General features: G+C 43.7%; 1 protein-coding gene across 1 annotated transcript in view; it reads left to right on the plus strand.

Annotated features, from left to right (window-relative positions):
* The first annotated feature begins 335 nt into the window (after window positions 1-335).
* LOC126483629 (uncharacterized) overlaps window positions 336-26,218 on the plus strand; it is a 111,747-nt gene continuing 85,864 nt past the window's right edge. Inside the window, exons 1-3 of the mRNA XM_050106713.1 lie at window positions 336-371; window positions 13,268-13,319; window positions 13,723-13,854. Coding sequence (XP_049962670.1) covers window positions 336-371; window positions 13,268-13,319; window positions 13,723-13,854 — 220 coding nt within the window. The remainder of the gene's footprint in view (window positions 372-13,267; window positions 13,320-13,722; window positions 13,855-26,218) is intronic.

Here is a 26,218-nt window from a genome sequence, read left to right on the forward strand (position 1 = left end):
GAGTACATATTAGTTTCAACTGAAAAGAAAAAAAATGAATAATTCCTTCATTGTACAAAACTGCAATGGATGGAATCGATTGGTTCCATTCGATTGCTCCCACAGGCTGATTTCACTAGAAAGAAAGGCAGGAATTATAGTACAGACAATTCGTAAAACAACAACCAACTGAATCTATTGTTTTCATTCGGTTGATTCTGTAGACTGGTTTCACTGAAAGAATCAATGAATAATTGAACCAATACGTTAAACTACAACCGAATGAGTCGAATGTTTACCAAAAACCGACCAAATGGATTGTTTTCACTCCGTTATTCCCATCACTAGTACTCGATATGACGTCGCTCTGGTGCCTCAACATAAGCAACCGGGTAGCTCTACTCGAGCTTTTCAATTAGTAGCTGAATTGTCGACGTATCCGGTAAATTATGACTGTTGAAAATTGTATTGCAATTGCGAAGTGTTTCTAAAGAACTTTTCCCGCATTTTCCAATCAGTTTTTGATAATGGAAACACATGTAAAGTAAAAGTTATTCATTTTCACTAACTGCAATGTTTATTGACGACAACTGCCACGTGAACAATAGCGAGCATTGCCACCCGATCGGAACAAAACCGGCACTCAATTTAAATGGTGCCCTCGCGATGGGACGTCCTACATTATGCTGAAGCATCTACCGCACACAGTCTGCACTATCCCGTCGAATCGATTCCCTACTCCGTATACAATTCTTGATAGTCGAGCATACTTACCTGAGGAGTCTTTTTTAGTAACATTCTGCCTTCGGAATTGGGCAAACAATAAGTTTGGAATGTAAAATTATACGATGAAAGGTCATTTCTGCCATGAAATACCATGCAAGCAAAATTAAATGTAACAAAACATCCAAATATCTGGTCTGTAAAAATCAGCTGCAGAAATAATTCACGTTACTGTGCGAGTACCCAGTTTTCATCGCTGTCTTTGATAATAACGAAACCTGTAATCAGCTTACAAATTACGGAATTTAAAGCGAATGTAAAGAACACAGCCAATCAATAGGAAATACTACAGTCATTGTTATCCATTTATCGTTAAATCCGTTATAAATCTAATACAAACGGCGCGCAGTGTGAATGGAACGATAATGTAAATGCTTTAACATTACACGCTATGCACACTGAACTGCTTCACTGAACTAAACAAACATAGGCTAGCAATGCGATCCTGTTTACGCCGGATGGAGTGTAACTAAGATAAATTGCAATTACGTTATGATTCATCCATCACGTCAACATATCCTGAGACAAACTAAACATTCATCAAATTTATTTGTTTACCTTAAAGTTTGGTAATTTAGTTTTTTCAACTTCAGTTTCAACTGATGAAATTAAAGACCAGTTATTAATTAGATTGTTTCGGGTACGCTTAAGACTTTCCAGGTATAAATGTGGTTGTGTAATTTCTTCGAATCGAAACACACATCAGTAATTTACTATTTTTCTCCTTACATCATCGATTGAAACAGGTATGAGTCAAGCAAAAGAAAGTACTGGAGCTTTCCTGTGCCTTACGGTCGCATTACATACGCATTTACCAATAGCGGTGCAAGAAAAGTAGTTCTATCATGTGAACTAAAATGATTTTACAGAAAACTCTATTTTTAAACATGTTGTAAGACATTAAAATGTTAATTTCTTCCTTTGTGTCTATCACGTTTTTAAGAAATATTGTTCCTCACGCTTCACACCACTCCATAACAAATCACACACAAAGGGACAGTCAGATGAAAAAGAGACATACGGAAAAAAGTAACTGATTTGTTCATTACTTCATCTACATCTGCATCTACACACGTACTCTGGAAGCCACCATATGGTGCACGCCGGAGAGTACCTGTACCAATCAAGTCATTTCCATTTCTATTTCACCCGCAGAACGAGGGTAAAACTTCTATCTGTAGGCCTCCGTACGAGTCCTAATCCCTCTAACCTTACCTCTATGGTCCATAAGCGATATTTACGTTGGCGGCAGTATAATAGTTCTGCTGTCAGCCTCAAATACCGGTTCTCTAAATCTTCTCAGTAGTGCTCTTCGAAATGAAAGTCGCCTCCCTCCAGTTCCTAAAGTATGTCTGTAGTACTTGCGTGTTATTCGAACCTATCGGTAACAATTCTTGCAGCCCGAATCTAAACTGATTCGACGCTTTCCTTTAATGCGCCCCGGTGCGGATCCCGAACAGTCAAACAGTACTCAACAGTGGGACGCACTGGTGTCCTACATGCGGTCGCCTTTGCAGATGAATCACACTTTCTTTAAATTCTCCCAACAATCCGGAAACGACCATTCACCTTCGCTACTACAATCCTTAAATGCCCTTTCCATCTCATATTGCTTTGCAACGTTACGCCTAGATATTTAATCGACGTAATCATGTCAAGAAGCACACTACTAACACCATATTCGAACATCATGGGTTTGCTTTTTCCTACACTTCTCCATTAACGTACATTTTTCTACGTTTAGACCTAGTGTCATTCATCACACCAAACAGAAGTTTTATCTACGTCATAATGTATCCTCCTCTCATGTCTCTTATCATGAACTCAGCCTTGCAGGTGGCTCTTCTTCAAAATATTTTTTCTAGCACCATCTTTTTTGTGCATGTTACAATCACCAGTACGTAAATACGGCTTACCTGTAGCACTTTGCAATGGATCCGCCATCTTCACTGTTTTCCGATCTAATGCACCATCCCAGCTAGACACGACAGCGAGAAGCACGAAACTAAAAGCGACAGATGTCCAGTAAAGCCGTTGTCCAGGTCTGAAACGGTTAAATGTGTTGGAAATGATAACAGACGATGGTGGTTATATGGATATGGACGAAGCTTCTCACTGCTCATGAAATGCTGGAATTAGTCTGTATCCTTTATTACGCTTTTTACGCTCACGCGAAGCTGAGGGATCCGTGACAGCTGAGTGGCCTTAGGATTCTTGAAGGTACAATATTGTTTGCATTCTTTCTGTGGCACAAAAAATAAATATCAATTCATTTCAGAATTAATTTAGTCGGCATTTTATACGTAATTATGTAAAACATATTTTTTATCTGTATTATGAATAGCAGACTTCAGCGTACAAAGTAAGCTACTTATTTACGGTACTTCTCTACTTATTCTAAAATACTCTTCAAACCGCGCGAAGCTTTAGATCACTGGAATGAAACAGTAACTGACTTTATATTTTTCCGGTCTGCTACCCATTATGAGGATGTCATCATCTTGAAGGACAGACACAACATGTACATAATGCTGGAACGCTGGAAACATGTGGAGAACTTCTGTGATCAAAGTTGCTACGAGTTTGTACAACTTTTTCATGCACCTCTGAAAACCACACACCTTTCAATAAACTGACTGAATTAGCGGGGGTGTGGTCGGCAAGTGTTTTTAATTTTGAGCTTTACTGGACACACTTTAAAGAAATTTTGTCGATCACATCCCATCATCGCACATTGATAAGAGATGATATACATCTGTTTCTCGTCTGAAAATTTCAATTCATGGTCCACAGGCAGCATTTACCCTTTTTGTACGTGTTTAAATGTTTCTCTCGAAAGACTGACAAAATCTGTGACCTACAGAAATTTTCAAATTTTTGAAAAGTTCTTATGGGAACAAACTGCTGAGGTCATCGGTCGCTACCCTTACACACCACTTAATCTAAATTTAACTTACGCTAAGGGCAACACACACACGCGTGCCCGAGGGAGGACTCGAACCTCCGACGGGGGGAGCCGCGTGAACTGTGAGAAGACGCCCTACACTACGCAGCTACCCGGCGCGGCTCTAACCTGTAGTTCAGTCAATATTCGAGCTCTAACACTTCCGATATTAATATCACACAAGAAATTTTTCAGTTTCAGACTGGATCACCAGTTGCCGTTCTCCACATTTCTGTTTGTTGACTTTTATTTATTGCTGGCGCCGGCGGTAATAAGACAATGACGTGCAATTATACTCTACTCCGCGTGGATAAAATCTTCCGCCAATTCCATTGTATCGTTCTGCGTAAATGTGAGGATTGTCTTCCGAGAGCAGGGCCGGTTCAAGAACATTGTTCAGCACCATCGACCTATCATTGATCCCTCCCCAATCTGCACCTCGTCCCCATTATCCAAACCCTGTATGTTAGTTAAATTTTCTTCGGCTACTCGTACGACCTTTAAAAATAAATCTACGTCTATAGATCGTGGAACTGGGTGCTTGTTTTTCTTCTACGATGAGTGATGCATGAACATCTCTAAAAAAATAGCTACCTCAATCTTATTTAAGTGCTAAATATTTTAAAAAATCATGTCCATTGACGGTAGTTTTTGAGATGTTTGTAAGATATATCATTATCACACAGAATTATATATTTTTTACTGTTCTATCGTCAATAAAACTGTACTATCTATTGAACTGAGTGGATAGAATGACAATATAGAAGTTCTTTTATTTTTTATTTAACAATGGAAATTTTTAGTTCCAAAATTTACTATTATTTCACTTTTCATCGGAGAAAGTGAGCCATAAATAACAGAAATATTGTTTAGCTGCGTAAGTTGTATGTTTAACGTGAAGAAAATGACCAGTAAACTGTGACATATAACGCGCTAAAGTGGAATTTTATTTCTTGTTAAGGTAAGCACTGGGTGAATTTTAAGCCTAATTACAAGCGGACTTAATTCAGAGCTTACAATTCACATTAATTGGTACCAAATAGGACAGCGGTTTATACTAAAGCCAACGGCAGCTCTTAACCACACATTACTTTTATTTCGCAAACGTACGTGGAGGTATGTTTACTGGGATGCTTTCCTTCCATTATCTTATACTTACACCATTGTTAGTGCCCCTCCTTCCTCCCCTTTAGTTCGCCTATGGGGGTAGAGATAGACGCAGGTTCAGTTTGCTTAATAGAGAGTAAATGGGTCAGTGGAATTCTGAAAACGACAGGAACAGTTAGTGGTTTCATAATAAGTCGACAACAAACAAGATTCTAGCATTAGAATGCACGTTTGGATCTCCTACGTGGCGACTTGCTCTTTACGATTCTCCAATAGTAAAGTTTTTGTCACATTCAAGAATGTGGATAAGGACTTTAATTCAGGGGCAATGTTTTCGAATTTTTCGTAGTCGCATACATCTTCCACCGGTCAGTCTCTCTAACGGAGTTACAAAGAGGTCTAACTGTTGGTGTTCGTGTAGTTGATCAATTTTCTTCGTAAGTGGTAAATGTATTCAATGCTTCATTATTACCTTTAGAAGTGCGTCCACTGCTTAGGGGAGAAATAACAAAGATAATTAACTGTGATTAGAAAAGCGCTAATACAGTAGTACCAAATGAGCCTAACATTCGTCTGTGAACAAAAGCTAAACAAGTACGCCGTATTAGGTATTGCCTAAAGCAGGGATATTCAAACCGTGCGTCGCGGATGCCAGGAGTATCGCGCCGTCACGGTAAGAGCGTCGCAGCGGGTTATTAAAAATAATAATTTGATTTATTTCCTTGCTCACTGAACGAACAGCTTGTGCGCTGGAAGTGGTATATAACGCACCGTCAAGTAAATGCTGTGGTAGCGTGATAAATGGCGGTCGATTCCTATTACGTGAATTATTCGTGTTTATACGGTAATCATTTGGTTGAAGGATAGTTGTATCGAATGCACATACTTTTTAAATGTTGTCGGTGTTCTGTGATATGTGTTCCTCTGTCAGCATGGAGTAATCTTTAAATATATGTACAAAACCTAATATTTCTAACATATCACACAGTTACAAAGACATGAATAGATGAAAATTCAGGAAGAGTGAAAACAGTTAATAGGATTTTGATTATACATGTACTGCTGTTGGGCATGGAGAACAACCACATTGTGTGATGTTCTTCGAAGTCATAGCTGCTGAAAGCAGGCTTCCGAATGAAGTGAAACGACGTTTGGAGTCAAACTACGGTAGTCTGGCAAACGGACCGTGAGAATATTTTCCCTAGAAGTTAAAAGACATGCCAAAAGAAAAAAATTATGTGCAAAACGAGCGGCAAATTTTTATATTCAGGTCAAAAATAGTTCAAATGGCTCTGAGCACTATGGGACTTAACTGCTGAGGTCATCAGTTCCCTAGAACTTAGAACTACTTAAACCTAACTAACCTAAGGACATCACACACATCCATGCCCGAGGCAGGATTCGAACCTGCGACCGTAGCGGTCGCGCGGTTCCAGACGGTAGCGCCTAGAACCGCTCGGCCACAACGACCGGCGAAGATGGTTCGATGAACCCTCTGCCAGGCAATTAAATATGATTTGCGGAGTATCCAAATAGATGTAGGTGAACCCAGAACTTATGGTCTAGGGTGCGATAAGCTACAATTTTCATTCACCTCTGGTATTTGTGGATGGGACACTAACCAGCGCTTGGTATGTGCAGAGTGTTCTATTCCATCTACAGGAAGGTGATGTTCCAATAGGATAACGCTCACCTACACACTGCCCATGAAACTCAACGTGCTCTGCGAAACGTGCAGTAACTTCCCTGGCCATTACCATTTCAGAATTTGTCTCCAGCCGAGCACTTTTGGCATATGATAGGACGAGAAGTAACTCATACAATTCGTCGACCTACAACTCTTACAGAACTACGTGAAAAAAAAGAGCAAGCGAGGAATAATGTGTAGCACGACAGTACTTGCCATTTCTATGATAGACTGGATTCCAGAGTCAGCGTCTGCATTGCATACTAATGTGGGAGTTTCGGCATAGATCGATACGGGTACCTCAGAAATGCTTGTGCTATTGATATGTAAATGTAATCAGTTAATGTACCCCATATGCGCTGTTGCTACAATAAATCTTTATCGAATAGGAAACGTCTAAAAGGAGGTAGTAAAATTTTCTGGCAGTACATTTAGTTTGCGTCTCTTCTTTTTGGGGAAGAAAGCGGAAAAATAGAGGGAAACTCCGTCCGATCAGGACTCGGAAGCCCTAAAGGTACCGACAAACTACCTTCGCGTCCTCAGTCGATTGGTGTCAATGGATAGGGACATTGAGGATCATGTTGTTAGCACACCGCTCTCCCGGCTCTTCGTCAATTTTTGTGACCGGAGCCGCTAGTTCCTTCTCAAGTAATTCCCGAGCTCTTCTCACAAGAGATGAGTGGACTCCACTTACCAACAACACTTGGCAGATCCGGGTGGTCACCCATCCAAGTGCTGGTCAAACCAGACAGCACTTACCTTCGAAGATCTGACGGGAATCGGTGTTCTCACTGTCGCTAGGACGCTGGGTGACCATCTTGGTAAATACGCAGCCAGCGAGGCGGATTGCTAACCTACGGATCGCGGATTCTAATCCCGGCCGGATCGGAGATTTTCTCCGCTTGGTGAATGAGTGCTGTGTTATCCTCATGGTGGTATCGTCATAACTGACATTCTACTGTTAAGATGGTTGTACGGACACGTCCCGAAAGCCGATAAATTAAAAAAGAGTAGTGGTTGACTAAAAGGGAGAGGAAAGCTCTCACCAAGTTCAAAGATGATAAGAATCAACTTTGCAGTTTTTCAACATTTTAAAATACATCTAAGCAAAGCACAAAAATGAGTTGCACACCAAATTATACTAACAACATCCGCACCTTGGCATCTATGGGAGGCACTCGCGAGCCACCCAAGTACTTCCCTGTAAAAGCGGAATGGCGTCCAACTCACAGTTTTAAATTAACTCACACAACTGTCGTTTTTTCCAGATCGTGCACGTCAATATGGATGACAGAATACGGTCGCTCATGCAAACGAATCCCCTCCCACGCAAAAAGTTGCTCTCTATCCGCACACACACACACACACACACACACACACACACACACACACACACGCACGCACGCACACACACACGCACACGTGCAGACGCACACACAAACACCACCGCATAAATATGTACGACAACATGACTCAAAAATAAAGTGGCGTTAGGAGATGAAGGATGATGGAAGTTATGCGTACGGATTATAATTGCAACGAATGTTGGTAAATCCCGCAAGTGTTGCTCTATGCAGATATCATTCAATGGAGAATATATTTATTTTTAAAAAAATTCACCTATGGAATTCAATTGTAAAATCGTCTTAGCTGACGGCAGAGAATAGGCCGATGTTACATGTGTCATAATCTTGCGACGAAAATGAGCATCTCGCAAACAACATTTAAATAATTGACGCTTCCGAGGAACTAACCGTAAGATTAAGCTCCCCATACACACTTAAATGACGGACGAAAGATTTGCTTTACGTCAAAACTTTCTTCGAAAACTCAAGTGCGTTGGGTGCCGTGCGTAAAAGTCTTCAGATTTTCAGCGGAGGTGCTACGTGACAAGTGACACAACCCTTAAACACACCGTCCGGCCTCTTGAATGAACTGCTATCAGCAGTTTCGTGAACACGAGGGTGTCTACTACGGAAGTCATAGACGGAAGCTACATATGATCTCGCCACCTGCATCAGGACCTCTTAGAATCGTCGGCGCATATCTGTTTCTAAAGCAGAATCTTACACTTGAATTCAAGCTTCAACGAAAGTAATAGGCACAGTACCAAATGATTACGCAGGCAGACATCGGGTAAAGACAGGTGTTGTGGTCCGCTACTCTTGGTCGTGCGGTAGCGTTCTCACTTCCCGCGCCCGGGTTCCCGGGTTCGATTCCCGGTGGGGTCAGGGATTTTCTCTGCCTCGTGATGACTGAGTGTTGTGTGATGTCCTTAGGTTAGTTAGGTTTAAGTAGTTCTAAGTTCTAGGGGACTGATGACCATAGATGTTAAGTCCCATAGTGCTCAGAGCCATTTTTTTGAACAGGTGCTGTATTGGAGACGTAGCTACACAGAACTGAGTACTTCATAATCACAGGATACAAAGTAATTCGTAGACAGAGATTAATGGATATGGAAACAATGCATCTTCAGTATAATGCCTCACAAACGACAGTAAGGTTCAGCCCTCCTCCACGGCGTTCTGTCCTTGGAAATTTCTTCCCTTACCCCAAGAGTCTGGAGATCCCTGGCCACCTGGTTCCCCCATCTTATTTTCAGTCTCCATTCATCCCTCGGTTTCCTTTTCTAACACTTCTCCCGATGTAGATCCCTCCTCTTTTATGCGTGGTATCCCAGCAGTAATGGTCATTATTCAGGGATACGGCACGAACCATAACCAGAAGGAAAAAACTCCATATGGACTTACACCATATTCCGAACGGTTTCCGAGACAGTACATATTAATGTACATTCCTATTTGTTTTCTGTAGTTTTCAGTACATTGTCAGTTTCGCGCAGTCACCCATATACAACACCTAGTAAACATCATAGCACGATTTCTACAAAGTATTAGTTGAAAAATACCTGTTTCACGCAGCGTGCTGAAAACCCTGGCAAATCAGTGCCACTACCGTGGAAGAAAAACAGAACGTACACCGTATCTTCATGTTCTTCATTAGTGTAGATTTGCCTCACTTTAGACAACGCGTGTACACATACAATTCACCATTGCTTCTCTTTGATACAGTCTCAATCCCTGGCACTTCTTCATGACGAGAAAAAAAGTACGTACATCAAAAAAGGTTTTGCATCACCCCGGTTCCCAGAACTCCTGAAGATAGACGTTGTCTGTGGATAATGTATCAAAGATACAGTCCCTTTGACTGTTCTGAGATGTTACTAAACCCGCCCAAAGATGTAAACAACCATGCATGAGCAGCATCTATTAGACGATGTGGATCGGACAGCTCATCAGTTCCAGTGATTGCACCAGGAAGGAGGTACATGGCCCTTGATGTCTGTAGTTCAAACATGGCCAGACGTGTGGCCAGGCGTCTCGGAGTGAACCAAAGCGATGTTGTTCGGACATAGAGGAGGTACAGAGAGACAGCAGAAACTGTCAATGGCATGCCTCACTCTGGCCGCCGAAGGGCTACTTCTGAAGTGGATGACCGCTCCCTACGGTTTATGTCTCGGACGAAACCTGACAGCAACGCCACCATGTTGAACAATTCGTTTCACGCAGGCACAGGACGTGGTGTTACGACTCAAACTGTGCGCAATAGGCTGCATGATGCGCAACTTCACTCCCGACATCCATGGCGAGATCCATCTTTGCAACCACGATACCAAGCTGCGGGGTACAGATGGGTCCAACAACATGCCGAATGGACCGCTCAGGATTCACATCAAGTTCTCTTCACCGATGGGTGTCGTATATGCCTTTAACCAGACAATCGTTGTAGACGTGTTTGGAGGCAACTCGGTCAGGCTGAACGCCTTACACACACTGTCCAGCGAGTACAGAAAAGTGGAGGTACCGTGCTGTTTTGGGTTGGCATTATGTGTGGCCGACGTACGCCGCTGGTGGTCATGGAAGGCGATACATGAATGCCATCCTCCGAACGAGAGTGCAACCTTATTGGCAGCAAATTCTTCCCCCATCGTGCTCATCTTGTGAATGACTTCCTTCAGGATAACGATGCCTCTCGACTAGAGGGCATGTTCTCCAGACATAAACCCCATCGAACATGCCTGAGATGGAGTGAAAAGGACTGTTCATGGACGATCTGACCCACCAGCCACTGCGAGGGATCTACGCCGAATCGCCTTTGAGGAGTGGGATAATCTGCACCAACAGTACCTTGATGAACTTGAAGATAGTATGCCACGACGAATACAGGCATGCATCACTGGAAGAATACGTGCTACTGGCTGTTAGATGTGCCGGTGTGTACAGCAATCAGGACAACCACCTCTGAAGATCTCGCTGTATGGTGGTACAACATACCGCGTGTGGTTTTCATGAAGAATAAAACGGGCTGAAATGATGTCTATAATGCTCTCTATTCCAGTTTTATGTACTGGTTCTGGAACTCTCGGAACCGAGGTGATGCAAAACCTTTTTTGATATGAGAGTTTTATGAATGTTATTAGTTTAAGGACGGGAGGCCGCTTTAAGAACGTGCATCCACTAGTAGTTCACAGTTTGCCTTTTCAATATATTTACGTATTAGGTATTGGATCCCGTCTCTTACCTTTCACTGATTATTAGAGTAAATTCTTTTCTGAATGGTCAGCTCCCACCTTTCCTTGTCCATTTCGAACGCTAGTATTGTGGGTGAATGCTGAATTGAGGTCATATCCCTCTACGCCCCTACTCTTGTATTAACGTCCATCGGTAACAAGAAATGTATACTCAATAATTATACTTCGTTTGTACAAGTGTAATTTCAATTTATAATAAATTGTGGTGCTTCTAATTCGACTTTCAATGAAAAGTGTTAACCCCATTTATAGAAAAATCAAGGAAATGCTAGCATTGCAAGGCCCCCTACTAAAAATGCTCCTCTTAAGATGATAAAATTGATTGTAAACCGAATGAGTAGTTTTTCTTTGATCGTGGTGGGTATTTTTTATGCAGTGAGATAGACGATCCTTGAGCCAGGCCCTAATCCTTTCTGATGTGCCGACACTTCTGTATCAAATTCGACCCCAGTCCTCCGTTCTAGACGTGGGAAAGTTACACTTTTGTGAACAAAGTCCACGTTATGTGGTGAAAGGGCAGGCCCTGCCATTCCCAGTCCCTTGTAATGGGCCAGGCACCTCTTTTAAATTAGGAGCTACTTGAATGAGAAGTATCGGCTCCGGTATCGGTATCGACATATGGGCGGCAGAGCGGCGTGCTCACCACATAACTCTCCTTATACACTTCTGGAAATGGAAAAAAGAACACATTGACACCGGTGTGTCAGACCCACCATACTTGCTCCGGACACTGCGAGAGGGCTGTACAAGCAATGATCACACGCACGGCACAGCGGACACACCAGGAACCGCGGTGTTGGCCGTCGAATGGCGCTAGCTGCGCAGCATTTGTGCACCGCCGCCGTCAGTGTCAGCCAGTTTGCCGTGGCATACGGAGCTCCATCGCAGTCTTTAACACTGGTAGCATTCCGCGACAGCGTGGACGTGAACCGTATGTGCAGTTGACGGACTTTGAGCGAGGGCGTATAGTGGGCATGCGGGAGGCCGGGTGGACGTACCACCGAATTGCTCAACACGTGGGGCGTGAGGTCTCCACAGTACATCGATGTTGTCGCCAGTGGTCGGCGGAAGGTGCCCGTGCCCGTCGACCTGGGACCGGACCGCAGCGACGCACGGATGCACGCCAAGACAGTAGGATCCTACGCAGTGCCGTAGGGGACCGCACCGCCACTTCCCAGCAAATTAGGGACACTGTTGCTCCTGGGGTATCGGCGAGGACCATTCGCAACCGTCTCCATGAAGCTGGGCTACGGTCCCGCACACCGTTAGGCCGTCTTCCGCTCACGCCCCAACATCGTGCAGCCCGCCTCCAGTGGTGTCGCGACAGGCGTGAATGGAGGGACGAATGGAGACGTGTCGTCTTCAGCGATGAGAGTCGCTTCTGCCTTGGTGCCAATGATGGTCGTATGCGTGTTTGGCGCCGTGCAGGTGAGCGCCACAATCAGAACTGCATACGACCGAGGCACACAGGGCCAACACCCGGCATCATGGTGTGGGGAGCGATCTCCTACACTGGCCGTACACCACTGGTGATCGTCGAGGGGACACTGAATAGTCACGGTACATCCAAACCGTCATCGAACCCATCGTTCTACCATTCCTAGACCGGCAAGGGAACTTGCTGTTCCAACAGGACAATGCACGTCCGCATGTATCCCGTGCCACCCAACGTGCTCTAGAAGGTGTAAGTCAACTACCCTGGCCAGCAAGATCTCCGGATCTGTCCCCCATTGAGCATGTTTGGGACTGGATGAAGCGTCGTCTCACGCGGTCTGCACGTCCAGCACGAACGCTGGTCCAACTGAGGTGCCAGGTGGAAATGGCATGGAAAGCCGTTCCACAGGACTACATCCAGCATCTCTACGATCGTCTCCATGGGAGAATAGCAGCCTGCATTGCTGCGAAAGGTGGATATACACTGTACTAGTGCCGACATTGTGCATGCTCTGTTGCCTGTGTCTATGTGCCTGTGGTTGTGTCAGTGTGATCATGTGATGTATCTGACCCCAGGAATGTGTCAATAAAGTTTCCCCTTCCTGGGACAATGAATTCACGGTGTTCTTATTTCAATTTCCAGGAGTGTACGCATCCAGTCACGCTTCTGAGCTGAAGATGACACATCGGCCGGTCGGTAACGCTGGAGCTTCATGGCTTCTCCGGACGGTGTTTAGTTTAGATTTTAGGGTTTACACTCCTTGTTATTCTACTGCCACCTACTGTCGGACTTAAGTACTACACACGTACCACTGTAACAACGATTCGACGGGCGTACCGTGAATGACAGGGAAAAAATTAACTGTAAATGAATATGGAACACCTCTCGTATAAATGAAATCCGACTCTGATCTAGGTTTTACAAGGTACTGCATGTTGAAAAACTGTTTACAATCGCACCTGACTTGCAGTTCGACTAACTGTTACACGCGCGACCTCAACTTCTTGCAGTATTGGACCAGTGTCTTGTGACGGTTGTGGTTTGCCGCAGCGCTGAGGTGGCGGCCGCAGACATGAGAGCCGGCGGGGACTGCGGCGTGGCAGCAGGAGGCCGCTGGCTGATGACGCTGGCGTTGGTGTCTGCGGGCCTGGCGGCCGTGTCGCCCCCGCCGCCTCCATCGCCGCCGACCCCACCGCGCTGCCGGCTGTCCGAGTTCCCGTGCGGCGGCGGCGGCGGCGGCGGTGGCGGCCCTTGCGTCGCGCTCGACAGGTTCTGCGACGGCGCAGACGACTGCGGCGACAAGTCGGACGAGCCGCGCTACTGCTCCCGTGAGTGCCGGCTGCCTGCTCTCTGTCCTGCCTCCAACTCTAGTTGAGGCCGGTTTTAGTAACATCTTCCGACTACGGTTGCCGTAAGGGGGAATCCTGACTTGTTTCTGTCTCTGCAATTAGTGACCGGCTTGCAAGGCAGTCACGTCTTAGGTAACGTACAAGAATGAAATAATATTTCATGGGTGAAAAATGTGTGTACATTCAGATGCTTGGACAATCTTAATGATATTCATCACACAATCCAAAACATTAAGATGAAACAGATCTTTGTACTGTCGCCAATGGGACACAGTGAATGTACACTGGCACGTGAAACTTAAGGACAAATTAGCGTTCGCGTGATATCTCACTGCCAAGATAGAAAATGAGACGCAACTTGGGCCATACATCTGAAGAAGGGCTACAGCACAGAACTGAAAACAACAGAGAAATATGTACTGAGACAAACACGGAAGACACTTTAATTCAAAGACAAGAATTACAATTATGGAACAGCGATTCATGATGGATATAAGAGAGATATAGGAACAATTAATGTATCCAGAAAAGTTGTTAAATATAACCGTTTCGATGGCCCACGTGTCATAGGGAGAGAAGCGTAACGTTATATAGAAATACTGGCTTCCAAACCATTGAGCACCGTACTCTCACCCAACCACGCTATTATGACACTGTACTCCTCCCCTATGTGCGTCTTTCCAGGCTTGAATTCGGCCCGAACTTAATTTTAATGCGTCACAATGCGCAACCGCATGGAACTGCACAGATACAGGAGGTCTTGCAACAAGAAGATATTCGGCCAACACACTAGCATGCCTGTTCCCGTACTTTAAATCCCATCAGGTACGTTTCGCAAGCGTTGCGTGTGTGTGTGTATGTGTGTGGTTTGAGGTTTCCGGGCGCTAAACAGCGTGGTCATCAGCGCCCAAACACATAGAAACAGGAACACGTGCGGTGAAGGGACAAAGACGGACAGCGAACAAGGAGAACGGCTAAAAGACACAGACCTGACGCAGTTCCAAATCCTCACATACAGAGGCAAAACAAGAGAAGAAGGAACGCACTAAAAAAGGAAAGGAAACACAAGGAAAATAGAACAGAAATCGAAGTGAAACAAGTAGGTAATCGTGACTGGCCGACCTCTTACCTAAAACCTGGGTGAGCCAGCACATTACAATCCTCTCCCTAAAATCAGAGGCAACAAATTGGACAGGACACAAAACCCTAAGAACTTAACCATAGTCGTTGCGTCGTCTTGCAAAATAGAGGGCAAATCCTGTGGCAAGGAAACCACCGCCCTCTGGTCAGAGAATAAAGGACAGTCAAGTAAAATGTGGCGGACGGTAATCTGGACGCCACAAGCACTGCAGATTGGGGGGTCCTCCCGCCGGAGTAAAAAACCATGCGTTAAGGGACTGTGCGTGATGCAAAGGCGAGTGAGGAGAACCTCATCCCGCCTGCATGACTGGTAGGACGTACGCCATGGCCGCGTGGTGGCCTTGACCAGACGCAGCTTATTTTCAGCGACTGCCAGCCACTCCTCTTCCCACTGACGCATAACATGAAAACGCAGGAGGGATGTAACAGCATGGAGGGGGACGGCACATTCAACACCATGAGGGAGGGAACATGTATCTTTGGCAGCCACGTTGCGTAGACGTATTTGAGCACTCCTACATGCACCGACGAGCACGCAGCCGTTCTCAAAAAAATGGTTCAAATGGCTCTAAGCACTATGGGACTTAACATCTGAGGTCTAGAACTTAGAACTACTTTAACATAACTAACCTAAGGACATCACACACATCCATGCCCGAGGCAGGATTCGAACCTGCGACTGCAGCAGCAGCGCGGTTCCGGACTGAAGCGCCTAGAACCGCTCGGCCACAATGGCCGGCATCCGTTTCCAATCGCGCTTGTGGAGCCATGGAACGCGCTGCTACAAGTACTCTTCACCAACCCAATGGCCGGTATGAGAGCACGCTGCTTATTTGGTCACACATGTTACACTGCCTTCTTAGAAAATGCAACACCAATAACAACTGGAAATATCACTACCAATTTGATTTGGGAGGTAACACGTCATGCAAAGATCACATGATTGTAAGTACAGCCTCATGTGAAATGCGGAAGATGATGAAATTACTAATTAGTGGTGTCGCCATTGCTGGCTGTAAGTACTAACCACTGCTACACGCCCCGACAGTGAATGAAAGAGGCTCTGGATTTGTTGATGGGGTATAACAGCCATGCTGCTTCCATGTACTGCCAAAGGTGATCTGGTGTAGCAGTGGGTGGTGAATACCGGGCCAGTCATTCCGTATCATCGAGCAGACGTTTCCGACAGGTGGGAGATAAGGAGAATAGGGACGCCAAGGCACATATGCACTTAGACGGGCAACGAAGAAGTTTTGAACACTGCGCTCCCTATGTGGTAGAGCATTATCGTGTTGCATTGTGTCCGTCGGCAAGTTCCGAAGTTATGGGAGGACGACAGGCTCCAACACTTCGGGATGTAACGCTGACTGGTTAGGTTTCCGGCAGTGCTTACCAGGGATATGCGAGAGAGGAATCCAATACCATACAAACAATATTAACGGATGCAGTACCAGTATGGCGATGCATAAGGCAAGAATTCAAGAGTCTCTCACCACGGTATCTCCAGACTCTAATTCGAACGTCGTGGTGGTGCAGGCAGAATCGAGATTCATAGTTAAAAGCGATGTCGCTCTATTCGGTTGTCCCCGTCCGCCGTTCTTAGCACCAATGGACACCTTGTTGAATGACCACTCTGCTGCAAACGACTTCGAGTGGCACGCGCGGACACTGCTTCTTGTGGAAAAGACTGAATTTGTTGTGATTTGGTTCGTAATGCTGCTGAGCGATCCGTCACTGACACGCACACGTGTAGCGGTCCGTCGTTCTCTCCTGCATCCAGCGATTACAGACGCGCATCACTGTTGCTTGGTTCCGTCCGACACGACCACCAATTTCTCTGAGTCATAATGGGAAATCACTATAGTCATAAATGAACTAAAAATATTGGCATCTTAACTAAAAAGGCCAAAATTATAAATACATAAAGTATAAAATAATAAGAACCAAAATCAACCAATAAAGGGAAATACGAAGTGTTAGAAAAATCATAAACCTTAAATAAAATCAACAACAAAGGCAATCTAGCAACCAAAGTATTTCTTGCTCGGTCGAACCCCGAGGCATTCTCTAAACACACTCGCTGGCTTCTACGAGGCATACTGAAGCTGATTACGCAAAATAACCTAAGTTTGTCCCAACGTCCATCTGTTCCCCTTTACATAGCGCTCGGACTTGGGACTATTGGTGCCCGTGCTCTACGTCTGCGCTGAAATTCTAACCGTGTGCATCTCTTGTCTCCACAAACGCACGCAGAAAATTTCACCTGAGTTAGATGATTACTTTGATGCGATTATGAATGAGCAGCAGTGTCTTAAAAACCATATCCTGTTGTTCGTTATGGGCAGGAGACCATTTTCAATCGCGGTAACTTGAGTGACATTGTTGTCTTTGAATAAAACTGTCATTTCCATTCGTCTCATTAGGTGTTTCTATCATTTACGTTCTGTATCATACTGTACTGTGGCAGTTGTTTCTGTGTATGTTCCACGTTTTATTGCGCTAAGTTATTTGGCAGTGGCACATCATGTAAAAGTACTTCCGGCCTCAAGTTTTCTACACCGGTGTTCCAGTCGTAGCGTACTGGGTCAATTCGGTCGTCAAGTTCCATCGCACAGCATTGGAAAAATGATACTGTCTCGGAAAATATTTACAAATTTGACTCGAAAATGGCCCTTGTTAAGTAAAGGAGGACAACCAGTCACAGAAAATAGTAAATTGATGCATCAGTGTCCTAGTGTCATGTGCCTATATATGCGCGTCTCCAGAGTGCTCTGTTCCAAGGCTTCGCTGTCATTACGTTTGAACAAGTGAGAGGAACTGATGTATTTAGTGACTGCAACAGAAAATGGTGCTCAACAGAAAATAGCAAGTGTTCATTCTCTATGCAGTCCGCCCCGGTAGCTGAGTGGTCAGCGTGACGGTTTCCCGTCCTAAGGGCCCGGGTTCGATTCCCGGCTAGGTCGGAGATTTTCTCCGCTCAGGGACTGAGTGTTGTGTTGTCTTCATCCTCATTCGGAGCGCAGGTCACCCAACGTGGTGTCTAATGTAATAAGACCTGCACCAAGGCGGCCGGACCTGCCCCGCAAGGGGCCTCCCGGCTAATGACGTCAAACGCTCATTTCCATTCTCTATGCTGAACATAATTAGTAGAAAATATTTGTAGGCAAAGCAAAACATAGCGTCAAAAAGGTGAGAAAGGGGTTGCATAGCGAATAAAAATTGTGATGTTCATGAGCAAAGCTAGATCTCGCTTCAGTCTCATTGTAAATATTTTCCGGGCCACTTTTATCTTGCCCTCCCCATGTATTAGGAAAAATCATGTCGGAGGCACGATGTAAAGTAATACAAGGGAATATCAAACTGTTATCAACGAGGTCATTGCAAACGGAGCTGAAGTTCGGAATGAGGGGTCGTGGACAAGGAAATCGGTCATGTCGTTGTCAGAGATTCCCTTAACTGCTAATATATTGAGCAGGTAGAGTGATCAGAAATTTTTTATAAGCATTATGATAAAAATTTGATACGTTTATAGAAACAGAAACAACTACGACGTATAAACACTGAAATCGGGACAGTTTACCTAGTGGAAGTGTTCATCTTGAAATGAATGATAAGCAATGTGAAGTCCAGGATTTAGAAATCACAGTTCTCAAAGATTTTAACGGATCAATTAGTGTATTGTTTATATGATGTCTGTCATTCTGAAAATACTGCGTCAACTGGACAGATCGCAGTGTCATACACGAACAGTTGGTCAGTCGACGTCATTAATGTAGCTGTATGTATGTAATTTCTATCTTAGAGCTTGTCAACTAACTGGCAATGCGTAAGGGTAACGCGTTCCTACGAGTATGTAAAATATGACGGTTAAGCAGTAAAGGAAATTTGGTAGCTTAATCTTTCCAGCCAAAATCTATGCAAAGTCAGTGGTTCCGCACTGAACAAAGGTCCTTCATTATGTACACTCTCGCGATGAATACTGATTTTATTGTTGACAGAACAGCACAGTGCATTCATTACTCATCTCACGCACGACGCAGCGGAGAACGTCAAGCTGACTACTACACGAATCCCAGCGACAAATAAGCTACCGAAATACAATGTCAGATAGGAAGACGGTTATTAGGTAGTAACGGGAGTCTGATTGTCTTTCCGACCGATAAAGAAAATGCTACGTTGATTATTAAGACTGACAACTATCGTCAGAAAATGTTATATTGATTGGAGCGTAACACATACAGGAAGCTCAGTGGCGATCCAACAGTCTTTAGAAAAGCAGGGAAGCCTTTACATGCTACTAGTATACCTGATGAAGGGGTGAAGACATTAATAACACGTGCTCCCCAGCCACGGAAACCTTTTGGATTCCTGAAGGCAGATCTTCTGTTCACTGTAGGTGCTAAAAGGTAATCTAATTGCATCTGGCAGAGTTTCTGACTGAGATGAAAGGACGTTGACAGCACCGCTTCGTTAATTTCCTGGCGTTTATCGAACTACTCAAGAAGATTATGACAGACGAAAACAACGTTAAGGTTATATTTCTACAAGGTTATTGTGGAAGACATGCCGGATCCCTTTCGTCAATTACTTGAGCGTAGCGTGAACAAATCTTCTTACAAATTACACAACGGATTTTTGTCTGAATTTTCATAGACAAAAGAACATTGTAAAGTAGACAAATGGTATGTTAAACTGACCAGCGTGAAACTTAGTTTTGCAAAACACGATTTTTTTTTACTTGAAAGCAATCCGGGTAACCAATAAAAATTAGTTGGCGATTTTAGGAAAAATTTTTACCACAATTCTCATAGCCAGACGAAGAGTGGGAAATGTAGAAATAGAATATCAAAATGGTGTGTAGCATTGTAAAAATGTATTTAATTGCCTGAAAATAATCAGAGCAATTGAGAAAAATTTAATTAGGGGCAACTAAAGTAGTTCACGAACCGCTGCAAGTTGCTAAGTAGATAGAGTGTCAAAAAATTCTCTTCGAGGCTTAGCTACTCTTCACATGTAAAATTATGTAGGTGTGATACATAACTGTCGAAAAGTCTCTCCTCGATCAAGCACTAAATTTCAAGAACAGAAGACACTATGAGACAAACATGGCAAAAAGCTTAGCATTTCAAGATGCAGCTAATTCTCGTCAAAAAAGTAACGAATGGTGAGATATTTGATTTTTAAAAATGCTTACTTCGGATTAAGTGCTATATTTAGGACATTTCTAGAAAGCAAACGTTAGGAAGAGAAATGAGATTTCTAAGAGTTCATCTTTTCACAGCCTAGTTATTCTGAGCGTAAAAGTTTCATTGGTGTAATATTTAACCGTTAAAATGTTTCCTCCAAATCAGTTATTAAATTTAGGACATTTAGCAAAGAGGAGACGGTTGGAAAGCAAATGAGGTGACAGTAAAATCACGTTTTCTGAACAAACTAGAAAATTTAAAAAGAAGACTGAAGAAGTTGGTCAAATATAAGTGATCATCATTAAGAAGAAAAACAAATTAGAAAAAAATTTTTACACAACTTTAAGTGATGATCAAAGTTTAGTACATCAAATGAGGTACGTCAAATGATTGCCTATTTAATTTTATTTCATGCGTTCAGGCAAATCATTTAACATAACAACTAACCGAATTTTTTCACAGTGTACTTTTATTGGACAAACTGTTCCGTCAAATTGTTCTATCATACATTACCGACAACTTATTTTACGTCCACCGAAGTGTATTATGGGATGGACGGCAAAGCGATGATATCTCAACAGTCACCGGCAATAGCGAATTTCTTCAGGGAATACTTTGAGGTGCAAGACCTGAACACGACACCGGTATTGTTCGCCCATTACATACCACAAGAATGTTGAAAATCAGATGGACTTATAAGATATTGAGTGACGAGGTTCTCCGCTCCGCAGAAACCGCGAAGAAAGGAACATACACAAACCACTGGCAAGACGAAATTCAGGATGACGGGACATGTGTTCAAACATCAGAGAATAGCTAGAAGGAACTGTAGAGGGTAAATCTGTCCGATTTCATGATTCAGTGTCTAGGAAACCATCGCACAACTACTAGTATAAATAATTTATTAACTGTCCTGTAGAAAACAAATCTAGAGCACAATGGAAGACAGAGATATGATAATATCTGACGAATACTATCTGCAGAATGAATGTAAATATTTGAGACTCGTCTTTAGGAAAAACCGTTCCAGCGAGATGGAAATTTCAGTTCATATCTGGTGCCACCACGACAGTTGTGGCAAGATAGAAGTCTCTTAGATAGTATACTTATGCAAGGTCTAACAGAAGTAAATGAAACAATAAGAATTTCAAACCTAGTGACATTGTTTCTGGGGATAGGCCGTGTCCCGTTTTATAGAATATATATTTATGGCAGATACTGAAGAGAGGATGTTCACCTCGACGAAATTTGTACCACATCTCTTGTGGCGAGATATAGCTGGCTCTTTTACTGTGTGGTCTCGCGCTTACGAGAGTTGTTAAGATTTTTAGAACGTGAGAATAAGTTAGTCGAAAAGTGGCTAGGTCTTTAGATTATTTTATTCGATGCATATTTTCTGGATCTATATTTGCAGACATGTAGCTGATACCCAAGTGCAAAAACAACCGAGAATCTTAGAACGCTTTGTTAGTAGATAGACCTCCTACAATCTGTGTTCAAGGATAATGTATACCTTCACATCAGATTTGCACCAATTTAGTAAGCATCTCCTTAAGATAAAGAAGATTAGTGCGTATCAAACTCCTGAGCGACCCTATCGTATGATGCTAACATATCAATTCGGTAAAAGCCTATAAAAATTTAAAGGAAAGAATTATTTCAGAAAAATTTTCCTGTCACTTTAGAGGTCATGGTAAAGCGTGATCTGGATTTGTGTAACGCTGCAGTCAAGGTGAGAAGTGGTGCTCTTACACTACACACCCACCTCTGCACGATACCATTAACTGTAGAGCACATGTACAGAGTACATGCAAAGGTAAGTTTTTCCCAGAATGAGACTGGTAGCATAATTGTCACACTTAGAACATCTTTCCACCAAATAAGGATAAAAGCAAACACTGACAAAGGACAACGGAGCTTTGCGATAGAAAAGTAATTTTATCTCAAGACGTGTGCTTAGACAGCCACGTAAGGCTCATCCAAGTGGATCTTATTAAATGAATTTATTGATTTGATCATCGCCCGTTAGGTGAACCAGAATCGAGGGAAACTGGGGACTAGTTATTATGAGATATGTTTGCCCCACGTTTCGTATGATCTTCTTGAAAACTTATTTTATTCTTCTCCAACTGATTTACTGCTCCCTTCTTTGACTTCAGTGTCTTCCAATATATTCGTAAGAAAATCAGCAGAACAAGAAAAGTGTGGATTTCACTAATTTATGGTTTTAGTAAGGACATTTCGATAGTTTAAATTGTTTAAATACGTGAGTTATTCCTCACACTAGAGCACCAGACGCACAATGAGCACTCGTCATTCCACGGGAATGCGAGCCAAGCTATCTTGGCAAAACATCGTCTCGTCAGGATTAATACTCGGACAGCGCATGCCTGTTGCTGCGTCTGTGTAGCAAGCAGACGTCGTGATATCTCAAGAATTTCCATTTATTCCAGCTGTTGCCGTATCCCGTAGATGCGCACATTATTCTTGCTGCCTCAGGTAGGGAATCTCCGGTTTATCAGGGGAAATACTTATGTCTTTAATACGCAGAGAAGGGAGAGAGAGAGAGAGAGACAGGACAGAGACAGAGAGAGAGATACCGGCAGAATTCGCTGCCGGGACACATATTTACGACTGCGATACAAGACGAGGGAGATAGCAGTGGAAACAAGAAGGCGGTCATGTCTTATCGCGACGTCGGAAGTAATCCTGCGACGGGAGGAACACGTGCCGAGGCGAGCGAGCCCGGACCTGGCAGGTGCATCGATGTATCGACCGCTGCCCTCGAGTTCGCTCTCGATTCAATGCAAATACAAGGGCTCGTGCTGGTCGATCTGCAGACGCAACCGCGCGGCGATCGCAATTATTGGGAGTATGGGGAGGGTAGGGGAGGGAGGGAGGTGTCGCAGATGGCTGCACCAGCGGCCGTAGAACCGGGCCACTATAAATGTGAATGCGGAGGAAAAAATATGGAAGAGAATAAAATGTAATTCAAATGCCGGTGGAATGTTTCATTTGTAACCGTATACCGTACTGGAGCTCTCCTTCCCCGGGTCGTACATATCCAGCAGCAGCTGGCTGTATCTGAATATATATTCGCCGGTGACGTGTGTCCTGTATGAAAGCGTCGCCGTTGGAATTCTTTTGCGAAGTAATTCAAATATGTCCGACATGTTCCGCGAGGAAACACATCATTGAGTTGTTGTCTTAAATTTGGATCTTTATCAAAAAATGGATGATTATTTACAACGTCTGCCGTCTTCAGTTGCTGAGTCTAACAATATTATTTCGTTACCACTTGTAATCGACCTCAAACGATTTGAAGCACGTTACCTCTGTACTTGATATTTATATATAGTAATTTATATATAGTAATTTATATATAGTAATTACTTGATTATGCTACAGACATCACGGTAATTTGATAGAGTACACCCATTAGAAAAGTCCTCTCTAAAATTTAGCTGTAGATAAATAAAGTAAGTTAAAATGACGTTCACAGATAACACATCTGCGTTCTCATTTTCCTGAGTTTGATAGCAGAAAATGCGCTATGAATAACAGTTAATGTAACATGAAGCGAATACGTTTACAGAATGTTGGTAAGCAAACATTGCTGCTACGACTAGACGAATACTTGGGGTACAGAATGAGCGTCTCATGTCTACTCAATAAATATCACTTCAAGTCTTTTCTGAACGTTGCATAAAAGTATTTGTTTTTTTTTAGAACTTTTCAGATTGTAGTTTGCGATTCATACCGTATCGTATTTAGTGCAACAAGTTACCAAGGAAAGTATAAGGTTCTACATGTCGGGGCGTGGAATGGCAGAAGTTTGAGCATGGTAGGGAAGACAGGAAATGTGAAAAGTGAAATGAAGTGAAAGGTGAGTAGACAAGTATTTACAGTTGGATGAATAAACTTTCTCTGTCTCATGATGACTGGGTGTTGTGTGATGTCCTTAGGTTAGCTAGGTTTAAGTAGTTCTAAGTTCTAGGGGACTGATGACCATTGATGTTAAGTCCCATAGTGCTCAGAGCTATTTGAACGATTTTGATGACTAAACCGTAATGTGAACAACAGCGGAAAATGGTATAACTGCTGATTATGAATGGTAAGGAGGGGCAGGGAGTGAAGAGTTCAGTGGTTGTTCTCAACAGAATAGACAGCAAAACAACACTAATAACGATAGGCCAGGCATGCCGACGTGGCGAGCTGAAGATGAAGAGCTAGAGAAGTATGAGAGGATTTTGAAGGGATAAATCAATACGTAAAGGGAAATGAAAATTTAATAGTCATGGCCGGCTGGAATGCGGTTACAGGAGAAGGAGTAAAAGAAAGAGTAATAGGAGGAAATGGGATTCTTGCTAGGAATGGGAGACGAGAAGGACTAATTGAGGTCTGCAATAAATGTCAGCAGGCAATAGAGAATACCCTATTGGAGAATCACAAGAGGAGGGGTATTATGTGGAAAAGGCCGGGAGGTACAGGAATATTTCTATTTCATGACATCATGGTCAAGCAGAGATTCCGAAATTAGATACTGGATTGTAAGGCGTACTCAGGAGCAGATATAGATTCAGATCACAATTTAATAGTGATGAAGAGTAGGCTGAAGTTTAAGATATTAGTCAGGGAGCATCAGTACGCCAAGAAGTGGGATACGGAAGTACTATGGAATGACGAGATACCCTTGAAGTTCTCTGAGGCTACAGTACAGCGATAAGGAACTGCCCAGTAGGCAGTTCAGTTGTCAGGGACTGGAAATCTCTGAAACGGAGAATCACCGCAGTTGGAAAGAAAAACATGGTGTCGTATATTGACGACATAATGACTTGTACATTGCTACGCGTTAGCCTATTTGGAGCCATCAAAGGCGCTCCAAGGTAGCAACTAAGAGACACAATGCAGAGAGCAGGCAAAAGTGGTAGCGTTCCCAGAGATAAACAGTAACACTAGAGACGTCCAAAGAGCGGATGCTCCGTACAGCTGTACCAGGGGAGTAGTTTCACTTCAGAAAATTAGCTGGTAATTCCGTGCACGGCCCAGACGCTCTCGTAAGGCGTCACTGTACAAGGTGGGCACGAAAAGGCACGTCTTAGCGGAGGCAGCAAGCCCCTGAGAACTGCAACGTCGGTGGGTTTACAAAGATTAGATGCTACTACAGCAGTTTCCGCCCACAGAAGGGCGGAGGACGCGGCCCAGTGACGTAAAACAATATTGTTGCTGGCCATAATAGGAGTACCAATGACGTTTAGCTTTCAGTGGAACGCTGTTGATACTGAGCAGGAGTAGGCGAGGAATCTAAGTGTGGTTGACCAGAGGCACCCTTAGGTACAGAAAAACTCGCCATATTTGCTAAAACTTGGTAAGTTCCAGTGAATCGGTGGGTCGACTAAAGGAAAGCAGAAATGGTGTGGTGCCACGATTCATTAAAAACCCGTGTTTTTCAATTCCGAGGAAGTCCCCAGTCAGACCGCTAGGGCACCGACTCCGTATCGCTTGTGGCGGGCCTCAGTGAGCTCCGACACGTCTCTCACTTGGAGTGCCGCTCTCAAGTTAGCACCTAACGTGCTGCTGGTGTCCATTACTTCTATCAGCACCCTCACCTCGTGGCTTCAGACACTGGCTTGTGTTGTGCAGCTAATTCCTTTTCCTTTTCTAATGTTCAGAATTAGCCTTAATTGTAGTAGTTAGTCTGATCGCAAATAAATACCACTAATCAGATCCATGGACTCCATGACTCTCCTGCTATAAGCATCCAATAGCGTCCCAGAACTCACGTCCTCGTAGATGCCCTGTGAGAATATTTGCCGCCGATCCAAGTCATCAACCTGCCTTCCCAGGGATTTCGTCTTTCTGCATTTTCTACTACTCGCTCGGAAATTGTAGACTGACCTTAAACCCCCTGTTTTCACTCTATCCTGCCTCAGGACACGAATAGGTACAAAAAAGATAACTGCGAAGAAACCGTGGGTGATAAGTGAAATACTTCAGTTGGTTGATGAAAGAAGGAA

Source organism: Schistocerca serialis, chromosome 1 (assembly GCF_023864345.2).
Source record: "Schistocerca serialis cubense isolate TAMUIC-IGC-003099 chromosome 1, iqSchSeri2.2, whole genome shotgun sequence".
Taxonomy (NCBI): Eukaryota; Metazoa; Arthropoda; class Insecta; order Orthoptera; family Acrididae; genus Schistocerca; species Schistocerca serialis.